Source organism: Orycteropus afer, unplaced genomic scaffold (genome assembly GCF_000298275.1).
Source record: "Orycteropus afer afer isolate SDZICR_OR568_19922 unplaced genomic scaffold, OryAfe1.0 scaffold00464, whole genome shotgun sequence".
Classification (NCBI taxonomy): domain Eukaryota; kingdom Metazoa; phylum Chordata; class Mammalia; order Tubulidentata; family Orycteropodidae; genus Orycteropus; species Orycteropus afer.
In genome coordinates this window covers 1,141,359-1,157,280 of record NW_006922051.1, presented here as the reverse complement: position 1 = coordinate 1,157,280, position 15,922 = coordinate 1,141,359, and the positions used below count along the sequence as shown (strand labels likewise).

At 35.9% G+C, this 15,922-nt stretch overlaps 1 protein-coding gene across 1 annotated transcript in view; it reads right to left on the bottom strand.

The window, feature by feature from the left end:
* Positions 1–14,072: 14,072 nt before the first annotated feature.
* Positions 14,073–15,922, bottom strand: part of FEM1C (fem-1 homolog C) — a 23,595-nt gene continuing 21,745 nt past the window's right edge. The window contains exon 2 of the mRNA XM_007954521.2: positions 14,073–15,382. Within this exon, the coding sequence (XP_007952712.1) occupies positions 14,073–15,382 (1,310 nt within the window). The remainder of the gene's footprint in view (positions 15,383–15,922) is intronic.

Sequence of the window (15,922 nt, the reverse complement as noted above, 5' to 3'; positions counted from 1 at the left end):
TCACCTTCTCCATTTGTTCCCCAGCCACCGTGCACAGTCCTCCACGCAGTCCCTGGCTAGCAGGGTGATTTTTAGGTTAATTCTTAAGTCCTACCACCACTCGGGAATCTCCAAGCTGTCTGTGCCATCAGGATCGCTCAGTATCACTGTCAGACTGCAGCTCTGTATGTCTCCTTTTTTGGTATTTTCATGCAAATTCTTCTGCTAGTTGGGGTTTAGTCCACTTCTATATCCTTCCCTTCATGGGTCAGGGGTCCAGGATTATCATCTGTGTCTGTGTTAATTGGTTTCCCTTTTCTTTGTTGAAGAGGGTCTGTGCAGTCTTTCTGCCTAATCCGCCATCTTGCAGGAACTCCAAGTACTCTTTGTTTTTACCCAGCAAGGTTGGTCATCTGCATATCCCAATTTGTTAATGAGTCTTCCTCCATTCCTGATGCTGCATTCTTCTTCATATAGACCACCTTCTCAGATTATGTATTCAACATATAGATTGAATAAGTGAAATGTTACAAACTTGAAATAACACCTTTTCCAGTTTTAAACCATACAGTATTCCCTTCTATTGTTCAAATGACTGCCTCTTGGTCTATGTACAGGTTCCACCTGAGCACATGTTCTGGAATTCTCATTCACTGCAATGTTATCCATAGTTTGTTATGATCACACAGTTGAATGCCTTTGATTAGTCAATAAAACATAGGTAAACATCCTTCTGGTATTCTTTGCTTTCAGCCAACACCCATCTAACATTAGTAATGATATCCCTCATTCCACATTCTCTTCTGAATCTGGCCTGAATTTCTGGCAGTTCCTTGTTGATGTACTGCTGAAACCAATTTTGATTATTTTCAGGACAATTTTATTTGTGTCTTACATTAATGATACTGTTTTATAATTTCTGCATTGGACCACTTTTCTTTGGAATGGGCACAAATATGGATCTCTTCCAGTCAGATGGTCTTCTAAATTTCTTGGCATAGACAAGTGAGTGCTTCCAACATTGTATCCATTTGTTGAAACATCTCAATGGGTATTCCATCAATTTCTGGAGACTTGTTTTCCACCAATTCCATCAGTGCAGCTTAGACTTTCTCCTTCAATACCATTGGTTCTAGATCATATTCTACCTTCTGAAATGGATGAATGCTGGCCAATTCTTTTTGCACAGTGACTCTTTATATTCCTTTCACCTTCCTTTGATGCTTCCTGAATCATTCATAATTTTGCCCATAGAATCTTTCACTATTGCAATTTGAGGCTTAAATTTTTTCTTCAGTTCTTTCAGCTTGAGTGATGCCAAGTGTGTTCATTCATTTTGGTTTTCTAACTCCACATATTTGCACATTTTATTATAATACTTTACTTTGTCTTCTCGAGCCTCCCTCTGAAATCTTCAGTTCAGCTCATTTACTTCGTCATTTCTTCTATTCACTTTAGCTACTCTATGTTCAAGAGCAAGATCCAGAGTCTCTTCCAACATCCATTTTGGTCTTTCTTTACTGCTTTTTTAATGACCTTTTTCTTTCTTTATGTATGACGTCCTTGTCTTTGGTCATTAGTTCTCAATGTGTCAAAACTATTCTTAGATGGTCTCAATGAATTAGTATTTGAAAATACTACTTGGCAATACAATGAATTAGTAATTGAGAATACTAATGTAAAACACTTTAAATCACTCCATCCCTTGATTTATACCAAAGTATATAGTGAGTGGCTTATAAGCATCCTAATTTTACTAGTGGAACTTTATTTTTGTTGTTAGTTACAGTTGAGTTGATTGCAACTCCTGGCAAGCTCATGCAGTGAAACTGCTCCTTATCAAATCCTTCTTTAATGTGAATGTACATGTTTAAAATGTATGTTTAAAATACTTTTGAAAGTTTAAATTTTTAATTTTTTAAGGCAAGGAAGTATCTCATGTTTAAAATCAGGCATAAATATTGTATTAGAAAAAGTAACCTTTTCAGGATTATGTATCCAGGTTAATTTTAGGAGAGGAAATCTTATTTAAAAGAGTCTTTATAATAAACAAACTGTAGGGTAACATGCACCCAGGAACCAATTGTTTCACTCAACTACCAGAGCCCCAAACAACATTTTATCTGAGAATACAGAGATAGGAAAAATGGAATAAATTATCATGGAGAAACAGAGTATCTTGAGGACATACTAAGACTTTCTCTCATCTAGATCACCAAAAATATATTCTTCTTATTTTAAATTTGGTAAGATTTCCTTTTAAATATTGGTGGTGGTGATAGTGGAGACAAGCAGAGAGCCATAGAATCAAAAGTAAAAAACACTAAAATCTAAAAAGTTCTTTCAAATGTATGACAAATCCTGCATTTGTTATGAATAAAGTAATGATTCAAAAGAGAAAACCTGTAAAAGTGGCTATTTCAATTTACTCTTGGAGTTTGGAAATTATGGCCAGTGTATTTTCTGAACCTATGACAAAGTTCGGTATTAGGTAACTTAGATATTTTTAGCTCTTAAGGAGCTCTTGTGGTGTAGTGCCTGAGTCATTGGACTGCTAACCAGAAGGCTAGTAGTTCAAACCCACCAGCCATTCCTCGGAAGGAAGACTAGGCACTCTACTTCCGTAGACGTACTGCCTTGGAAACCCAAAGGGAGTCACTATGAGGCAAAATTGACTCAATGGCAGTGAGTTTGTTTTTTTTAGGTAACTTAAAAAAAAAAAAAAAAAAAAAAACCAAACAAACTTACTGCCATCAAGTCATTTCCGACTCATAGCGACCCCTATTGGGTTTCCAAGGCTGTAAATCTTACGGAAGTAGATCCCCCTGTCTTCCTTCCGTGGAGCAGCTGGTGGGTTTGAACCTCTGACCTTCTAATTAGCAGCCAAGCACCTTATGCATCACACCACCAGAGCTCGTTACTAGGTAACTTAGAAAATGAAAAAACTACATAGATTTAAAATAATAATAATAATAATAATAATAATAATATTTTATTGAGTTTTCGTGAAAGTTAACACAAGTTAGACAATTTCCATACAAATTGTTCAATAATATTAGTTACATTTATCACAATGTGTCAATCTTTAGTTGTCTTGTTTGTTCCATTTCCAATACTCTAGCTCTGGTAGCATAGTGCCTAAGGCACTTGACTGTTAACCAGAAGGCTGGTGATTCAAACCCACCAGCCACTCCTCAGAAGGAAGGTTGGGCAATCTACTTCCATAGTGATACCACTTTGCAAACCCAAGGAGGGGTCACTATGAGTCGGGTCCGACTCAATTGCACCTAACAACAGTTTTCCTGCCACCTTATCTACTCATCTTCACTTTTGGATAATTGTTGACCTTTTGGCCTCATGCAGATATTTTTTAAGTAGAGCACTGATGTATAGGTAATATCCTTGGTGTCAGAGTGGGTAGTCTTACTTTGGCTGCTCAATAGAAGGTCAGTGGTTCAAATCCAACAGCTGCTTTACAGGAGAAAAATGAGGCAATCTATTTCTGGAAAGATTTACAGCCTTGGAAACCCAATAGCATAGTGCCTAAGGCACTTGACTGCTAACCAGAAGGCCAGTGGTTCAAATCCACCAGCCACTCCTCGGAAGGAAGATGGGTCAATCTACTTCCGTAGTGATACTGCCTCGGAAACCCAAGGGGAGGTCGCTATGAGTCGGATCCAACTCAACGGTACACAACAACAACAACAACATGAGTTGGAATCAACTAGAAGACAGTGGGTTTTTTGTTTGGCTGGTTTATCCTTTATTTGGCGACTGTTCTGTTCTTGTCCTTTGCCCATATTGTGATTGGGTTTTTGGTCTTTTTGAGTCATTGCAGTTTTCTATAGGTTTTAAAGATTAGACCCTTCCTGGATCAATCATTTCTTAAGATTTTTTTTCTCAGTTTGTAGGTTGTCTATTTAATAGTCTTTTAATAGTCTTTTGATGAACATACGTTTCTAATGTTTATGAGGTCTTATTTTGTCTTCATGTACTTGTAGTCACCTTTATTATGATATTTTTACAAAAGATTACATCCATAGTTTTTTCCCAGGAATTTATTGTTTCAGTTTAATATTTAGATGTTTGAATTTGAATTAGTTTTGTGAGGTATGGATGTTGTTTTCTTTTTCTGCAGGTGGATATCCAGCTCTGCCAACACTATTTTTTAAAGAGACAGCTTCTGCAGCATTGCATGGATTTTGACCCCTTACTGCAAACCAGTTGTCCATAAATGGCTGCATTTAATTATGATATCTCAATTCTATTTTACTATTCTGTGTCTGTCGCTGAACCAATACCAGGCTGCTTAGATTATAGTGGTTGTATAATATATTTTTATGTCGGGGAGCATGAAACTATCTCTTTGGTTATTTTTCTCCAATATTGTTTTGGCTGTTTGGGATTTCTTTCCTTTCCATACGAAGTTGGTCATTAGTTTTTCCATTTCAGTAAAGAATGTTGTTGGGATTTGTATCAGGATTGCATTGTATCTGTGGACTGATTTAGGTAGAATTGACATTTTCACTACAGAAGTCTCCCGATTCATGAACATGGGATGTCTATCCATTTTTGTAGGTCTCTTTTAGTCTCTGGTGGTGTAGGGGTTAAGACATTTGACTGCTAACCAGAAGGCTGGTGTTTGGAACCTATCAGCCACTCCATGGAAGAAAGATGAGGTGGTCTGCTTCTGTAAAGATTTACTGCCTTGGAAACTCAATGGAGGTTGCTATGAGTTTGAATCAACTCGATGGTAGTGAGTTTGAGTTTCTGAGTTTTTTTAGTCTCTTGTAGTAGTAGTTTATAATTTTCATTGTATAAGTCTTTTATGTCCCTGGTTAGGTTAATCTCAAGTTATTTTATCAATTTGGGAGCTAATGTAAATGGTATTGTTTTCCTGATTTATTTTTCAGACTACTCTTTATTACTGTAGAGGAACATAACTGATTTTCGTGTGTTGATCTTGTACCCTGTCATGTTGTTGAATTCTTCTATTAGTTCCAGCAGCTTTCCTGTAGTTCGATGTATAGGATTATGTCATCTGCTAATAGAGGTGGCTTTACTTCTTTTCTGATTTGGATATGTTTTATATCTCTTTCTTGTCACATTTCTCTGGCTGGGACTTCCAGAGCCATATTGAATAAGAGTGGTAATAATGGGCATTCTTGTCTTGTTTCCATTTTCAAAGGGAAGGCTCTTAGTCTTTCTCCACTGAGTATAATGTTGGCTGTTGGTTTTGCATATATGCTCTTAAATATGCTGAGAAATTTCCCTTTTATTTCTATTTTGCTGAGAGTTTTCCTCAGGAAAAGATGCTGAATTTTATCAAATGCCTTTTCTGCATCAATTGATATGATTGTATGGTTCTTTTCCTTTGTTTTATCTGTAAAGTGGATTTCATTGATTTTCTAATGTTGAACCACCCTTGTCATCCTGGTATGAATCTTACTTGATCATGGTGCATGATTTTTCTATTTTTATGTGTTGGTGAAGTCTGTTAGCTAGAACTTTGTTGAAAATTTTTGTATCTGTGCTCTTAAGGCTTATTGGTTTTTTTTTTTTTTTTTTAATAATGTCCTTGTGATTTAGATATCAGGGTTATGCTGGCTTCATAGAGTTTAGTAGTGTTCCTTCCTCTTCTATGTTTTTTGAAGAGATTGAGTAGAATTGAAGTGAACTCTTCTCTGAATTTTGGTAGAACTCCCATTGTACTCATCAGATCCTGTTTTTTGTTGTTATTGGCAGTTTTTGATGATATCTTCAATATCTTCTTTTGTAATAGGTCTACTTATATTTTCTACCTGTTTTTGTTAGTTTGGGAAGGTAGTGTGTTTCTAGGAATTGTCTGTTTCATTTATGTTTTCAAATTTGTTGGAGTATTATTTTTCACAGTAATCTGTTATGATCTTATCTGTTGGCTGTAATGTCATCAATTTCATTTCTTAATTTCGTTATTTGGCTTTTTTTTTTTTTTTGGTCAGTCTAGCCCATGGTTTGTCTATTTTATTGATCCTTTCAAAGAATCAACTTCTGGTCTTGTTGATTCTATTGTTTTTCTATTTTCTTTTATCTCTGCCCTGATATTATTTCCTTTTGCTGGTAGCTTTGGTTTCTTTTGCTCTTCATTTTCTATTTGTTCAAGTTATCAATTTAATAATTTTGGTCCTTCCTTTTCAATGCAGGCATTTATCGTTATGAATTTCCCTCTGAGTACTGCACTTGTTGAGTCCCAAATGTTTTGGTGTGTTTTCATTTTTGATTCTAGGATTTTTTTTTTCACTTTTGATTTCTTCTACGAACCAATAGTTTTTTTTAGTAGTATATTAGTTTCCGTGTATTTATTCTTTCCTTATTTTTCCCATTGATTTCTAGCTTCATACTTTTATGGTCAGAGAAAATGCCTAAGATGATTTCACTCTTTTCAAATTTGTTGAGACTTGTTATGTGTCCTAGCATATGGTCTATTCTGGAAAATGATCCATGTGTACTGGAAAGTGTGTACTGTTCTGATACTGGCTGTAGTGTCCTATATATGTGCCTTAGGCTTATGGTTTTATTTAAGTTCTTAATGTCCTTAGTTATCTTTTTAGATGTTCTGTCTATAATTGAAAATGGGGTCATGAAGTCTCCTATTATTGTGTCATTGTCAATTTCTCTGTAAATTTCATATTAATCTATATTTGTTTCATGTATTTTGGAGCTTTGCTATTAGGTGCATATATATATATATTTCTAATTGCTATATTTTCTTGCTGTATTGACCCTTTTATTATTTAAGGTCTTTATCTTTGTAATTATTTTTTTTTATTTAAAGTCTATTTTATCTGATATCAATATGGCCACCCCCGCACTTTTTATGTTTACAAGTTGCACAGATTACTTTTCTCCATCCTTTTTAGTCTGTTTGCATCCTTATGGCTACAATGTGTTTCTTATAGGCAACAAAGGATAGGTCATGCTTTATCCATCCTGCCACTCACTGCCTTTTGCATGGGGCATTTAGGTAATTTCCATTTAAGGATATTAGTGAAAATGAAGTGTCTACCTCACTCATTTTGCTATTTGTTTTTTGAATGTTTTCTATCTTCTTTGCATTTTTATTCTGATTTTTCTGTTTTTGTTTGTATTTGGTCAATTCTTGTGATGAGTCTTTTTTTTTTTTTTATTAGTGCTTACCACATATATTAGACAACTTACAACTGCAACATTTAACTTATGAATGACAGTTAAAATACCACCTCAACATACTAAATCTACTCCTGATATGCTTCTTTATCCCCTACTTCTGTTGCTGTGTCTCCATCAACATCAATATACAACCTATATTTGATATTTACTTTGTACATATATATTTATTACAAACTTGATGTTGTACTATTTATGGGATTTAATTATTGAGTTTACACCCTGCAAATATATACTTGGTCCTTATTTGCCTGTGTTGCTAGGGTTTTTTTTTTTTGAGATCTCTCTTATTACTTTTTCCCTGTATAGATGAGTATTTACTTAATGCTCTTGCCTTTCCATTTGGATGATTCCCTTGCGTAATTCTTGCAAAGCTGGTCTGGTAGTGGTAAATTCCCAGAGCTTCTGTTTATTTGGAAATGTCTTAATTCCTCCTCAATTTTGAATAGCAACTTTTCTGGGTAAATAATTCTTGGTTAGCAATTGTTTAATTCAATATTTTATATATGTTATTCTACTGTCTTTTGGTTTCTGGAGAGAAATCTGCACCAATTCTTATAAAAGACCCTTGGTAAATTACATTGCATTTTTCTTGTTACTTTCAGCAATCTCTCGTCTTTGGTTTTTAAGAGTTTTGTTGGGACATGTCACAGAGTTTATCTTTTTGTATTTTTTCTAGTTGGAGTTTCCTATATTGGCAGGCTAGTTCAATATTCAAGTCTAGGAAATTCTGATTCTCTCTTGGGAAATTCTTTCTATGCCTTTATTACTGTAGTGGTACTGTGGGATTCCAATAATTCTAATACTAGATTTCTTAATTGACTCTTCTATTTCCTTTTTGGGTTTGTTTGCTTTTCTTTATTCTTTCTCTTGAGACTTGGTAAGTTCATTTATTTTGTCTTCTAGTTCACTTAACCTGTCTGTCTGTTCAGCCTTATTGTTGAGTATTTCCCATACTTCTCCTAATGCAGTTGCTTTATTCTATACCTCCAGTAGTTCTTTGGGGTTGTTTGGATGTTTTCAAATTCCCTGTTAAGTCTCTCATATTGCTTCTTCATTTGTTTCCCAATCTCTGCTATTTTGCTTTGTGCTTTTTGCTTTCTTTAAACATATTAGCACCATAGTTTGAAATTTTTCATTTTTCTCTCTGGCCTCCATAGGAGAAAATTCCCTCAAGTTTTGCTTTTGATTGATCTTTCTTCTGATGTTGTTTCACTATTTTTTGTTGAAGTTGGGCTACTTAATCTTTTTAAAAAAGAAAAAAAATTACGTATTCTGATTTCCATGGGAAATTTGTCTGATTGGGCACACTGGTGGCACAGTGGCCAAGTGCCCAGCTGCCAATCGAAAAGTCTTCCTGCTTGCACTCACCAGCCACTCCACTCCATTGGAGAAAGATGTGACAGTTAGCCTCTGCAAAGGCTCATATACCTGGGAACCCCAGAGGGAAGCTCCACTTTGCCCCACAGGGTTGCTAAGAGTCAGAATCGATCCGATGCCAGCAGTCTTGGTATCATCTAAGAATCAGTAGAGGACACTTATCCTGAGGATTTTTTCAGTGCTGATTCAATTCTGGATGCTTGATCTCGGAATTCAATACACACGTGAGGGGTGGTTTTATCTGACTGCAGATGTTGCCATAAGCGTGGTACTCAGCTTTCCTGCAGTGAAGGAGGGAGGCTGGTTTCCCCTCACAATAACCCCTGAACAGGATCTCCTATGGTGTCTCACTATGGGCAGGGAGCCAGCTACTTCCCTCTGTTTTGCCCGTCAGAAGTATTCCCCTCACCCTGATGCCTTTGTAATTCCTCCTGGTCCTAGTACCCATCTCAGGCAAGATTCAACAGCACTCTCTCACAGTAACAAGATCTCCTTTTGCCCCCTCCCACCTGCATGGCCTGTGAATTCCCACAGCCAATCCATTTTGCCTTAAAATATCAGGCTACAACTTCCTCAGTTTAGTTCTGGGTATTGCTCAGCCCCATCCCAAACCAGCTGTGATGAGCAAGTACTACAGATGTTAGCGTAGGTTCTCAGCTTCTGTGCCATCCTCATTTATCCTCTTCTCTACTTCTGGGCTCACCCCAACTTTGCAATACTTCAGCTGCCATCCAAAATTCTGAGATCTTGGTCTACTGTCTTTTTATTCGTTGTTAAGTGGGTTACTGGGGGCGTAAATAGGAGCATCCACTCTTCATCTTGCTCTACTCCCCAATTTTAAATTTTACAATTTAAAAGTAATGGAAATAAATTTATGAAATTTTTATAGTTTTATACTTCTAACGATAACAAACTAGTTAAAAAACAAGAACAAGAGTTAAAAAGCAGTCTACTAGCTGACAAGGGACAAGGCGGTAGTCACTTCTTGGCCACAGCCAGGTACCCAGAGGGAGCAAACAGTTGGTCCTGTGGGCTTAGGACCATAGTCGCAGGGGAAATCAGGTTCAATTGGCATAACATACTACACAAAAACATCGTTCCACATCCCACTTTGTCCAGTAGTGACTGGGATTTAAAAGCTTACAAGTGTCCATGTAGATGCAATGATGGGTCTTTCCTCATCCAGAGCAAAGAAGAATGAAGAAAACTACAGATGCATGGAAACAATTAATCCAAGAGACTGGTACACCATGCAATCCTCAACCTATATGACTTTGAGACCAGAAGAACTAGATGGTGCCCGGCTACCACTGTCAACCACTTGGAGGGGAATGTCTGTAGGAGATCCTGGATAGAGTGGGAGAACAATGTGGAACAAAACTCAAAATCATTTATAAGAAGAAAAAAAGGGGGGAACCCAGTTTGCTGGTCTGATAGAGCCTTATGGAACCATTGAGGCTATGGCCCCTAGCTATCTTCAGGTCTGGAATTGAATCCACTCCTATAGCTTCCAGCCAAACAAAAGACAGGTATATACTAAACATTTACATTAGGCAGATACACTCCTTGGAGAGATCAATCATGGGAGAATAGAAGGGCTGTGCATGCACAGGGAGACAGCTCAGGGGGGGCATGAGTGCATGGGAGGGATGGACACAGGGAAGAGGTAACTATGGGGAGGAAGTGGGAAGGGAGCTGATGCACTGGGAAACTGCAGTCAATGTCATGAGACAAACTGTATATGAGCTGCTGTATGGAAAGTGAATTTGCTCTGCAAACTTTCACCCAAATCACAAAAATTTAAAAAATTTACTGCCTCAGTGTGTGTGAGGGAGAAGTAGCCCAGCCCTACTATGTATTTGATAACAAAAACCTCCCCATATTATTATAGCTTGTGTTCCTTACTGAAGAAAACTTAGAATAAACTGTACATAAATCATGTTTGTTTTTCATACAGAAGTATTAACAAATATTATCTTTAAGTTCTAAGTGGCCATAAATTACCAACTAGGAGTGGAAGACGGAGCAATCTACTTCTGTAGATACTGCCTTGGAAACCCAAGGAGGGGTCACTATGAGTCGGGTCCGACTCGACAGCACATAACAACAACAACAACAACAGGTGTTTTCTGAAACAGGAGTCCACTATCATATGCATTAAGATAATACCAATTATCAAGAATAAGCATACACTTATATTCGGTGCAAATTTAATTTTATTAAACCTTACAACGAACGTTGTGGCATTATCATTTTCCATTGTGTGACAATTCATTGGCTGGCATCTGAATACAGTACGTTTTGAAAGATACACAATGGGAACTGACAAAAGGGAAAGAAAACTAGCTGTTTAGTGACATGAGAGGGGAAAAAAAGGAATAAAAAAGATGATGACCAATTAATTTTAGTTTCTTTAGTATCTACCTCTAGAGTGGTTAAAGTTCCAAGCAATAATGTTGCTGTTACAATGTACTATATATGATTATCTCATCTGGCCCACACAAGTTTGAGAAAATAAATTACTTACAAGGATTATTATACCTGTAAATTAAGTCTAAAGTTTCTGCTGCACAAAATGATTTTAAAGAGCTACTTTCCAAATATAATCCAAACAATTTTCCCAAATCACAGTAGATGGGGTCTCTAAAACACTACACATTAAGTATTACTTTACTAGTAAGTAACTGCTTAACTTTAAAATCATAAAGGTTGCTAATTACCTTTTGCTGATTTGGGCTTATATCCCGGTCAGATTTATGGTAAGAAAATGACTATTTTTTAATCTATAATCCATTTATCTTTATAAAGTAGACTGGCATCCAATCTGAGTTAAATGACCAATTTCTTTTTTTTTTTTTTTTTACCAAAAATGATCACTAGTGGAACATCTAAAATTCAGCAGGCCTTAACAGGACATTTTTGTAGACATGTACTCAAAACTTACACATTAACTCCAGTCAACATCATGCTACAGTATACACTTTGACACAAATCAGTACAATTAGGTAAGTATTAAATTTACCCATCTGTGGTTTAAAAAAATAACACAAATTTAAGTATTTTATTCAGTCTCGCAATAATTTTGAGAATACTCTCTGAAGGCCTTATCAGTGTCTGAGGTCACATTAACCAATCCCCTTAAATATAAAATCATGGACAATTCTGAGCTGTTAAACTGACTTATTTTTCAAGAACTACCATGGCATTTAGGAAAATCACAGAGAAGTATGAATTATATCCTGATTGACATAAGGCATTACAGTTATCCAGTTCGAGGAATGGTTCTAAGATGTCAATTTTAAGTGGTATAAAAATGCTATCTAAGGAAATACTTATTTTATACTAGAGTTGCTCAATTCAAGTTCACTTGTAAAACAGTGTGAGATGGGCTTTACTACAAGAACATGTAAATCTTCCTCTCCCTCACCAAAACAAGTGAAGGAATATTAAATCATTTAAAACTGTTCATCTTTTACACAAAAATTATTAACCAATCTAAATTTGGAAGCTCTTACTGTCCTCATAAAGTTTTGAGTCTTAAGAAAGTACCTTGTGATTATATAATTCTTATACCATAGGTTTAGAGGTGGGTGACTTCAAAATACTGATGATTTCTAGAATATCCATCTAAATTACAAATTATTCTTAAACTATGTGGCAGCTCAAATATTGAATTAAATTTGCCCATGGTAAATAAAAGAGATTAAAGTCTCTTCATTAAAAGGGTGGAGAGTATTCATTTATATCCATTCAATCCACCATTTTCAGTGGTAAAATTAAATTTACAACCTATTAAAATGGGTAAGGATAGCTTTTTCAAAAATTACACCTCAATTTTTAACCAAAGTCTGTTCTTTTACTTATTTACTACGCTTCATTACAAGTTTTTTTTATTGAATAAAAATTATGATAAATCTAATGTGACTATTTGCAATGATAACTCTTTAAATACTATTAAATCAACCCTCAGAATAAAATGTCAGTACAAAAACCCAAGTGAGTGATCCAGCTCATTAAACTCACAGGTAAACTGAAATTTTTCTTAAATCAGTAAGAAGCTTTTTATTCAGAACAATTTCATTAAGACATTTGCAGGGCAAATATGCCATAAAAAATTTTATTCTGAATAACAATAAAGTGCTGAATGAGAATTACCTGAATCTTTTTTAGTACTTTTCATTTATCTTTTCTTAAGTTAAAAGAGCCCTTTCTGTGGCATTAGCAAAGCTGTTAAAAAATTTTAAAAAGTAGGAAAAAAAAAAAAAATGCTAACTTTCAGTAAGGGAATAGGAAGTACTGCAACCTTTTGTGTTTAACTATGGTAACAAATAATTGAGACCAAAGTAATTCATGCAAGTTATTTTTAAAGGTATACTTAAGCTTGAAGAAAGAAAGAACACGGTTACTGACCTTTGATACTATGGCAGTAAATTGCGTACTAAAATACTTTTATCTTAGATCTGGCTTGGCAAGCATCATGCCACTGACATGCTTTAGCTCTTTTTGTAACTAAAAGTAATTTGCAGTTTCATTACTGAATATTTCAATGTGACTCATTAAGCTGTGTGATAAACTCTTAAGTTAAATTTAAGCAAATTCTCTACACCTAATCACACCATCAGCACAAGCAGGACAATGCTGGAGCAGCATGAAAGGTGGGTCACTTTAAGACTCTTCCTTTTACTGCGTGATATATTAAGACGACAGACCTAAATTTCAATTGGGTTAATGAGTTAGAATAGATTTGTTTCCCAAATTTAGCACACAATAATTTCAGTGGATTGGAGAAAGAAATCTCAGATGTGAAGGAAAGAACAACAAAAAAAGATCGTGAGCTCAGAAAGCTAACCTGTAGCTCTAAAAATTGCCATGCTACAAAGTACTTTCATCAAATGAGCTTTGTAAGAAACTTAAAAAAAAAAGTGTGTTGAGTTGAAGTTGACCAACTGCTGCATAGAAAATATGCTAACATACAACAGTCAAGTTTAAGCCGGTGCATAGAGAAGATAAAGCACTTATGGTAACTGCAAATGGTAACAAGTCCATAAAGTTTGTACAACCTAGCAAGGGTCCACAAGGGGAAAAAACTGATAAGGAGAAATGATTAAGCAAAAATAAAGTGGAAACAGGAGCAAAGCTTAGAGAAGGAAGCAGGGGGAAAAAGATCTTCAATTGTATAAAATTCACAAACCAGTGAAGTAAAAAGACATCACTGAAAAACAGTTAACTCAGTCCCAAACATCCAACAGCAAACAAAACCAGAATAAACAGTAAGCCTTTGGCAAACAATTTTAGAAATTTGAATATGATATTACATTTCTCAATAATTCACTAACAATATATTATATGACATATTTATATTAAATACTGGGAAACCAATCCTGTAAATTTGATGATTATAATGTTTTAGCCAATGATAGCACAATGATATCAAGCTAAATGAATGCTGGTGTTATCACAACAGTGCTCATTTATGAAACAACTGTCACCAATTCGTGCTTTAACAGTGGTAATGTACAGTCAAATTATCATCTATGAAGTGAAACAAAGGTCTCTAGCTTTTCTGGTATATGCCCTTTATAATATATTCTATGATTCACTATGACACGAGCAGCAAGACACTGCAATGTGGTATGATTTATGGGCTGGATCAAATTTTTAGCTATTTCCTTCTCATCCAACAAGTCACTAGCAGTTTGTTTGTGCAAGTTTGTGGCATCAAAATGTGCACCTGATTTAATAAGAAGATTCATGATGTCTGGATGGTTGTTCAGAGCAGCGATATGTAGGGGACTGTTGTCATCAGAGTCTCTGACGTTCACATCAGCACCACATTCTATCAGTATTGCAGTAACTTGCAGAGATGGAAATTTACAAACAGGGTACCGCCCTACACATGTAGTATTCTTGTCCACAGCCAAGTGAAGAGGGCTAAAGTTATTTTTGCCCCTCGGATGTAACTTAAGAAACCTGTATATTGTCTGTTTTTTGAAATGGTCCTGTTCTAGAGTACAAGGAACTTTTTCTAATAAGCAAATTAAGTGCAAAATGATGGAAAGAGCCTTATTCAACTGCAATGGGTCAGCCGGACACTGAGTTTGTTTGATAGCTCTCTCTATTTCAAGGACACTTTTGCACAGAATGCCCATAAGATCATCAAATGTAACAGTAGTGCCCAGTAGGCCTTTAGCCCTATCCTGTAGCATAAAAGAGAACAGTTCTGCGAAAGACAGTAAGCTGCTGGCAGTCATTGGACTTAAAGGGTCCAAATTGTTCTGCTGCATATCCAAAGCATATTTCCATAGGTTGATGCATCTTTTGAAATTTCCAGAGTCTGCATAGACAGCGCCTCTATATCTAATATAGTAAGAAGTATCAGGGTGAGAAGGACCAAGAATACGTTCTCTAATTAATAGTGCTTGCATTCTCATCTCATCAGGATCAGCAATAAGGCCTTCAAGTTCTTCTGCACTGTTTACCTCCTTGGCATAATCATAAGCCATTATTAATGTCTGCGGTACTGGTTTGCTAATTATATTAGTCCTATCACTGTACCTCATGTTCATAGCTTTTTTCCAGTATTTCAAAGCTCCAAGTAGATCTCTTTTTTTGTCCACAAATGTAGCTCCCAGAAGCTCTAGAGCATTGATACGTTCTGTCTTGCTGGTCTGTGCATGATGTGTGAGAAAATCCACAATATTTGTGTGACCAGTCACACTTGCTGAGAGAAGGGGAGTCATTCCATAGCCATCCTTTTCCATCTTGGCACAATACATAAGAAGCATCTTCATGATGTCCAGGCTTCCAGATTCTGCACAATCATGCAATGCAGTATTGCCTTAAAGAGAAGAAAAAAAAGAAGTAATGTTCTGAGAGACCAGAAATAAAGTAATACGTGTATTACATTAAGAATCTAAAGAAGAGCAGGTAGCTCCAAGGCACCTGTAGGTGGGACATATTCTGATTACAAATGAGAGAAATTTATACCCAACACCTAGAATTAGTATCAGACACACAGCAGAGGTAAAGGAAATAACTTGTTGAATCAATGAAATGTCCACATTGGGTCAAAAAGTATCCAAAGTCACCAGATCAAACTCAAAGCTGAAATATGACAAATCCGTATTTGCCATTAGAACTCTGAATTGAAGAACTGCGTATTCTATGACTAAAAACATTAAATGAAATTAATTAGCTATCACAGTTTTGCTGACAGTCACTTAGGTTTGTGAGTCAGCTTCTCCATATATAAATGAGGGATCTAATCTATAATATATAACAAAACAACTGCCGTCAAGTTGATTTTGACTTATAGTGACCCCTCCTTGGGTTTCCAAGGCAGAATCTCTACGGAAGTAGATTGCCCATTCTTCCTTCT